The 8,938-nt window shown below is 32.4% G+C and overlaps 1 protein-coding gene across 1 annotated transcript; it reads right to left on the bottom strand.

Moving 5' to 3' along the window:
- Nucleotides 1–4,497: 4,497 nt before the first annotated feature.
- On the bottom strand, nt 4,498–7,834 carry LOC146740181 (uncharacterized). Its single transcript, XM_085501581.1, has 2 exons — nt 7,567–7,834; nt 4,498–5,389 (listed from the first exon to the last, which is right to left on the bottom strand). Exons 1-2 carry the CDS (start codon nt 7,680–7,682, stop codon nt 4,498–4,500), a joined length of 1,008 nt encoding a protein of 335 aa, XP_085357707.1. The 5' UTR covers nt 7,683–7,834.
- Between the last annotated feature and the right edge of the window lie 1,104 nt (nt 7,835–8,938).

Below are 8,938 nucleotides of genomic sequence, written 5' to 3'. Positions count from 1 at the left end.
CTATCTGACACACAATTAGTGTTTCCAAACATTTGAGTGGTTTTTCTCCGCCCCTATTTGTTTCACAGATTAGTCATTTGCATATGAATGTGTCAGACACAAGGTCACACAGCCACTGAAAAAAATCATTGATTTTGGTGTTTTCATATGCCGAATTTATCCAATTATAGATATCCCATTCCTTTATTTTTTTTGGTTTCCAATAGCCTTACACATTTGGATGTCCCTACACATGTTAAAACAGACCTTGATGGGAAAACAAATTGATTGTGCCGATAAACAAGCTTGAAAATCTTTGCTGTTACTTCATGGACGTTTTCTAGGAGTTTATGTTTTTCAAAATACAAGGTCTTTAACAAAAAATAACGTACACTTATTGTCGTCGGATTAACACCAAATTCTCACAGCTTTAAGGTGACAGTGAGAGGAACTTGAATGTGTCCAGACAAACTATTTCATCGATTATTTACCAACGAGTTGTGGTTTGAGTTGGGGGCAATGCGACTAAAACAATAATTGAAATTCAGCACACTATTTTTTAAAACGCGTTGCTTGAATAAAACTGACCAGACACATTCAATTTACCAGACTATTGAACAACTAGGAAAAGTGAAAAAAATACTTCTGATCGCCAGCATAAATGCGTAATTATTTTTTTTACAGAAAAAGTAATTTTTCACCTTTGGTTGAGTAACGCTTCGTAGAATGCAGATACGGGCATGCAAAATACACTTGTAAAAACCTTGAAGTCTGGCGATTCTAAAAATATATACTTTCCTGGGTCTATTTGTAGTCATTTAGTCACAATTAAAGGATGAAAACAAGTATGCAAATAATAGTCCCGCTACCTTAAGCGAGTATGATGATGGACAGAACCCAAATATACATGGACTAATAAGCAGATCTGACATTCTTTCTACCAAGTTCTGTATACAAACATTGGTGAAGAAATAAACTTGAAATAAAAAAATGCTACATAATATTCCTAATCTAATCAGCAATACGTTATATTTTTAAGGTAATTGACAGCAGATTGGTTTCCATAAATCAACTAAAAGATGGAATGCAAGAAGTACATTTAAAAAAAAACAATTCATCAGCCTTAAAACTGGTATTTCCATCAATTTCTTGTAAAGTTGTAAATACAGATGATATTTTGGCCTTGATAAAGTATGAAGAAGAAGAACTAGAAATGAAGGGGATCTTTGAGAAGTTTTTAAGAGGTTTGTTCTTCAATTGTTGAGTTTTTTACTCCCATGTGTGTTGTGTCTGTATGTATGTATGTATGTGTGTGTGTGCATGTATGTGTGTCTGCTGTTCTACTAATATCTCAAGAACCATACACTGGTTTTTGATGAAACTTGGTATATAAATGCCCTGAAATTATGCACAGATTTTATTACTTTGGGGTGAAAATCCCTGCACATTAATTACATAATTTGCATGATAATTAACTAATTTTTAGCTCTCCCATCACTGTTCCACTGATATTTTGAGTACTGATCATCACATTTCAATGAATCTAGAATTATGCAGGCACCAATTAGTTTTTGGTAAATATTTATGCATAATAATCATTTAATTTGCATAATTAATAGATTTTCAACTTTCATACTAATTATTCCATCCCAATGCCACATGGTACAATGATGCTCTATACAGAAACCTGATTAGTTTTGGGCTCAAATCTGTTCATATTAATTCTCTAATTAGCAGAATAATTCATAATTTTTTGGTTCTCATCACATTTCAATAAAACTTGGTTACATTGTGTAGACCTTGTTAGTTTTACACTCAAATCATTTCATATTAATTTTCTGATGTGCATAATTAGTTTTTCAGCTTTTCCATCAACATCTCAAGTACAAGTAATTTCAAATTCATTTTTAATGTGCCTCTAATGCTCTCAGCATGTGAGTTTTTTCAAAGATTTCTTTGATTTCATGTACGGCATCATGCAGTTTGGGCCAAATAAAAGCCAAATAATATATATCAAAAATATATCCCAAACTTGATGGTTTGAAATTTTGGAGCTGATAGACAATTCTATGATAAAGTGAGCCAAACATGGTTCAAACCACGACTTTCATATTGGTTGGGATGGCCATACAGATTCAAATGATTGAAAAATAGATTTGTCATGTAACTTGCATGTAATAGTCTTTTTGTCGAACTGTTCACAACCCCATGTTTATTAATGTTGTAATTTACTGACATTGTGTGTATCCTTGTTTGTTGTTGCAGACAAGAATTGCGATTTGAAGCAACTTGTACGATTTTGGACAGGCTGGTCCATGCTACCATTGGATGATTCATTATATGTCAAATTCCATAAAGAACGATTTCCAAAGTCAGCAACATGTCTAAATACATTGACATTGCCAGTTACATCAGATTATGAGCAATTCAAATCGATTATGTTGTTGGCCATAAGAGAGACCAATTTTGGTTTAATTTAACTTAGTGTTGCAAAATTATTCGGGATATTCAATTATTTTCTGTCAGTTACTATCTTGCAGATGTGTCTTAGTCACAAAAAGCTAACAACAATTTCATTTCCACATCATTTTTTGTGACTTGAATAAATAATATGGCTGATTAGTTACCATGTTAAAAGTTGTGTTAAATAAAATTGAGATAAATATATTTCACATGTCTTTGTTTTTGTTTGACTGTGTGTATACATACAAGCATGCCTGAAGCTATGAGACTCCTTTCACAGAAAGAAATTAAAAGTTATGTAATACAGAAAATAACAGTACTAGTGATTCTGTTTATAATAAAACATCTGTTAAAAAAAAACAAATAAAAACTTTAAAACTACCATACTAGTATATAAATATAAAAGGCATGAAGCTCCAAAAATGAAGAAATACAATACCAGTACTATTTGGGAAATACTGTTCCACTGGTCACGAGAAAAGAAAGACTGCTGAAACACCTAATTACAATACAAAGACCACATGCAAATGTGTTGAAGAGGTCATTATTATGACAATGTATCGTCAAGTGGGGCTAAATCCGAATAAACTTGATTAGTTTCTGATTGAATTCAATGCATATAAATTAACTGAATTTAATTATCTTCACTTTTCACAGATTTCAATGAAACTTGGTATATAGATGTTTTGGGATAATACAGTGTTAATTAGTTTTTGTTTAATGACCATTTTTTTTAATATACTATTAAATAGATTTCAATGAAGCTTGGTACATGGATTTAATGGGATAATGCACAGACCTGATTAGTTTTGGGTTGAAATACATGAATATAAACCTAATTGGCATATAAATTAGCCAGTATTAAAATTAATTTTTTAACCAACAGCTCGTCAGATTCAATGAAACTTGATACATGTAGAAGCTTAAGGATAAGCCATATAAATGTTCAGTTTAGGGTTAAATTTTGTCTTTACTAATTACCTAATTTGCATAAATTAACCAATTTAGTGGTGCTCCAAAAATTTCGAGTACCTTTCATCAAATTTTATTAAAACTAGGTACATAGGTGCTTTTAGTTAATCCACAGATCTGATTGAAACCATGAATATTAATAATTATTTACCTGTTATTAGTTTCCTGTTTGTTTCTTAATATGTACAACTGTAATGTACTAAGTACTGTTGTAGATAGGGACATGCAAACAGTGCTATAATTCTGACAAGATATATAACCAAAATATTAAGTCATCATATATGGTCATTTTTTCATTAAATATTCATAATTGTTAAACCATGGTAATTGGCAGCCGTTTTCTCTATGAGAAGCACATAAATAATGGGCAAAGACAAATTTTTGGTAAAAATAAATATATTTCAATGATTTCATGCAATAAACACAATGCTTTATGTGTTATGAAAATGTGTTTCTAATATAGTAATAAATACAGTAATCTTTATTCATGCCTCCCAATACCTTCAAAGCTACCTTTGATTTTATATGCACATGAGAAGCACCAAATGCAAAGTATAGAAACCCTAAGGTTGAAAATATTTCCAACAGAAGTTCACTACAGAATGGTGAGCAAATGGTTCTTCACTCTCAAATATATATCGTTTCCATAACAGTCACTGACATCAGTTGGATCAAAATTGTCAGATCATTAATTTGTTCTTCTGTAAGTGGCAGGTCTATTTCCGGTATTGCAATATCTCCCTCATCAAATGTATTTGGCCCTGGTCCGTTTCGATCTACTCCATACATGCATCCATCAGCATCGTGATCAATATTCCAAAATGAAGAAATGCCAGTCTGCTGAGAGTTAGCTGATGACACCATACCTGCAGACCACATCTGATTTGGAGAAAGATTATGTTCAGTACGTAAAGCATGACAGTTCCAACCAGCTGCCCATTCACTCAACATGTTAATTCTGGGTAAATAAACATAGTGTAGAGCATAGACATCAATCTGGGAAGCTGGATCCAAGTCATGGGTTCCTTCCATATCATATAATAACCAATAAAATGTGTGTACAACATGGGTAAATACGTCCCGTCATAATCTCTCAATTCTTTGGTTGTGTACACTACGGCCAGCAATGTGGCTACCTCTACCAACACCTCTCTCTCTTACCATCATTCGTGCAACTTCAACATTTTCCAGACCTTTGTCTGATCGAACATGTGATGGCATTCCATACTTGTCAATAGATTCTCTGAAAAGATTAGCAACAGTTTCTGCTCTATTGTTGGAAGCACAGCTTAAATAGGTTATCATCCTTGAATACCCATCAATGCCACCATGAATGACTAACCTCCATCGAATAAGTACATAGTGGCCATCAATATGCCACAGCGCATTAGGCCCAGGCACAGAATATTGTCTTCTACGAATTACAGTCATTCGTCTAAGTGCAACATTAACTGGACTGACTGTAACCATGGCATGTCTGATCCTTTCCCTCTGTATATGTAGCCCTCTGCTTTTGAGAACACCTTTCAGCATAACCAGTCCAGAGTTGGAATAATCGTGCACCAGTTCTTCCATTACATCCTCTAACTCAGCATCTGTAATGTTACTGTATTTCAACTGACATATGCCAAACTCTTGACATCTTCGCCACAGCGTGGTACGACTACAAAGCAACATTTTTGAAATTGTACTCAGGGAAAAACCAATTCCAAACAAGCTTTCTATCTGGGCTTTATCAATATCTAGCCTTGGTCTTCCCCTGTCTCTTTGGTTTGAACTTTCATCCAAAACTACATTAACTGGACCAATTGCATTTTGATTGGCATGTGTCATCTTCTGAAAACTATTTTCCCAGAATTCTACAAAATACAGCAAGCTTCTAGATAAGGTTTCCCATGATGGTAATATATCAGGACTAGATTCAATGGGTAGTCGTTCAATTATTAGATCACAAGTCTCCAGCATGCAATACAACCTATTTAGAATAAAAAATTGAAAACACAATATTTCATTGACAATTGATCTGCTTATAAATGCATAACATACATGTATGTAATCCAGTGATAATTAGTGTATTATTTAATATAAGTTATGTGATATAAGGATCTGTGCTCTAAACATCTATTGCGATCATTGGAATTGAAGCAAGTCTACTGTGTTTACAATACAACTCACTGTACCAGATATCAGTTTGACATACAAACCAAACATGTAGGGAATAGTTCTGACATAATTATTTTGGTTAGTTGATACAACAAAAAAACACATTGTGGTTCCTATGACACACTTTTCAAAAATATAATTGAACTCTGGTGATCTTGCCCTTTATCATAGTTTGTTTCAATATGAATATGCATTTTCATAATTAATTTTGAATACAAACAAGTTTTAGGATTGAAACAGCAGTGGGGAATCAGTCTACAAAATCATGTTGATTGATGTAAATATCTTACAAAAACATTGGTGTCTAATTTAATTAATTAATTTAAGAGACATCATTTCTAGCTTTATTCAAAGTAATTCAAATGCCTCATCTGAGTCTCAGAAAAAAGTGCTGCATTTAGACATGAATAGATTCGTAAAACATGCAAGATAACAGAAAGTCTTAGCTGGCTTTCGCTCAAGTATTTTGTACAAGCGTCTGTCAAAAATTCACTGAGACAAATATGAACTGCCTTATTATATTTATTATGTGACTACTGTATTATTTGAAAAGTAAAAAAAAAAACCTACAGGAATAACTATCATGTTGCAAGCTCTGCTTTGTATGCAAATCAACTATAATAGTTATAGTGATTGGATTACTAGTACATAGAAAGTATATGGTTAATCAGAGTTGACATAGTATATGACAATGGACAGATGTTGAATTGCCAAGGAATGGTGTCCAGTGGAGAGAAAAGTCAACAGTACTGTCGCCTCCTGAGAATCTATATCTTCAAACACTGCAATTTTTGTTTATGAAGTGCGTTCTTAAATCAGTATTATAAAAGCTCTATCATTCTGTTCTAATAGCTGAAACAAATTCCTGTGAATTTTGATTTTCAAAATGTATATACTATACTTATATACAAAAAAATGTTTTGTCGAATGAACTGTAACAGAATATATATATATTTTGAGTACAATTTTCTTTTCAAGATGTGGATGCAACGTTCTGCTTTTTATGTGTTTTTATGTATTGTTTTTGTTTTGATAACTTTGGACTAAACAGATTTTTCGTTGGCTTCAGATCTTGATCAAAATTTTGGCACCCAATTCATAGGAGTGGTTATATCGATTATCTGACATCTTGTTTCTGTTAAAATTTTACTGGTAGATTTTCAAATGTGTATCACTATGGCATTGAAACCTAGTCTAGTATTCCATGAGATTTGGGAGATACATTACCAATGATATTATTACAAGATAAATGATTTGCTTCATTGAGCACATACAACAATGCATATCTCCTACTTGGAACACTGACCTTTGACCTTTGGTAAAATCTGATGATATTTAATTTGTTGTGATCAGCAGAAACAAAGCGACTGTAGTTCCACTTTAATGGATCATATATAGAGAATAACAATTAGCTAATTAAAAACACTGAAATCCTTGAAATGTGATTTGTAATGAAAACGCATAATGATAATGCATGAAACCATCAGCGACAATATTCAAAAAGTTTTTTTTTCAAAAATAATTTATTTGGTCTTTAAACCAGCCTATGTGTTGGAATTTTAGGAGGTGACTAGATGGAAAAGTCAAAATTCTCAACAAGGACCAATCAGATTTGCAGATCAAGGATGTAATATGGAAAATATGATGATTAAATGTCACTGCAAGATGCATGTGATAACAAAAGTCATCCAATAATTATTCACTGGACCTTTAGTTTAGATATAAACAGCTTTTATTATATAATAGGCATCTATTATCTAAATTGAGTCTGTAAGTTCATGGCTAAGTTGTTTTATAAACCTTTGTGAATCATTGTCATCTTTAGTCACCATCTGGAAAATAGATCTGTCTTTTTCTTCCAATAACTGGATTAGTCATACTTTACATCGTACACACATAAATGATATTAGTGTAAGAGTTCTGCACGGTACTGTATCCAAGTGAGGGTACGTAAATATACTGTTATTATTACATGAACATCTTCTCTACCTTGAAATATGGTTTTCAACCACCATTGCATCTACTTCTCCTTCATGCGAGTTCATTAACCTCAAGGTTTCGGCGACAGTGGACGACATTTCGTCAAGCAGTCTTTCATCTGCCATGATATTGAAATCGATCGTTTTGATAAAAAGTAGTTTTCCCCGATCTCTTCATTATACTTCCGGGTTAAAGATTGAGACACCTTAACTTTGTGTGCAATATTTAGCTCCCTAGAAAATTTCTATCGCTATCGAATTTTTGTTATCGCTATCGATTTTTGTTAGCGCTCTCGATTTTTTCAGCATTATCGAATCCAAGTTCAGCTGGCGCTATATTATTAACGTTACCAATGGAACTTAGCATGTTCGATAATTTTAACTCATACCAATGAAAATTTAGCGTGCACCAATGAAAATTTAGCGTTGTCAAATACAAATTCAGCATACCCAAATGAGTTTTATCGTGCATGAAATAAAAATAGCGTCCTCGATTTAATCTAGCCATTTTTGAAACACTTGGACGACCATACACAATGATGAATATTCCACGTAGAATTACACAATTTGCATTTTGTTATTTGCATGGCTATTCATGTTTAATTGTTTGCTGGTAGGTTTTTAATCAATGAGTATATATGTGTATTTGTAATTGTTGAACCTTGCAAAGGAAGAATTTACAAAGTGAAATGTACGTAATAAAACCTAATTCAAAATGACACAAAATATTAAATAATAGAATTTAAATGAAATGAGGTTTTAACCCGATTGTGTTTACAACTTTATAAACAAACTCGCCTCAAACTCATTAAATTTGAATAATCGAGTGAAAATAGTACATATGCAGGGGATATCTAATTAGTGTTCTTACAATATATGCGATAACAACTACATATGTATACATAGGATATCAGCGATATATGCGATAACAACTACATATGTATACATTGGATATCAGCGATATATGCGATAACTACATATGTATACATAGGATATCAGCGATATATGCGATAACAACTACATATGTATACATAGGATATCAGCGATATATGCGATAACAACTACATATGTATACATAGGATATCAGCGATATATGCGATAAAAACTACATATGTATACAAAGGATATCAGCGATATATGCGATAACAACTACATATGTATACATAGGATATCAGCGATATATGCGATAACAACTACATATGTATACATAGGATATCAGCGATATATGCGACAACAACTACATATGTATACATAGGATATCAGCGATATATGCGATAATATCTACATATGTATACATAGGATATCAGCGATGTGTACGATAATATCTACATCTTATTTATTTATTTATTTATTTATTTATTTGTTTATTTATTTATTTATTT

Source organism: Saccoglossus kowalevskii, chromosome 7 (genome assembly GCF_978046115.1).
Source record: "Saccoglossus kowalevskii chromosome 7, keSacKowa6.1, whole genome shotgun sequence".
NCBI lineage: Eukaryota > Metazoa > Hemichordata > Enteropneusta > Harrimaniidae > Saccoglossus > Saccoglossus kowalevskii.
The sequence above is the reverse complement of the archived record's forward strand: the minus strand, read 5'-3'. Positions and strand labels throughout refer to the sequence as shown.

Excerpts from the sequence above, each read along its gene's own strand:
- LOC146740181 (XM_085501581.1), bottom strand. The coding sequence starts at position 7,682 with ATGGCAGATGAAAGACTGCTTGACGAAATGTCGTCCACTGTCGCCGAA. Across the intron at positions 5,390-7,566 it reads GTTGAAAACCATATTTCAAG|GTTGTATTGCATGCTGGAGA; the intron begins GTAGAGAAGATG and ends TATTCTAAATAG.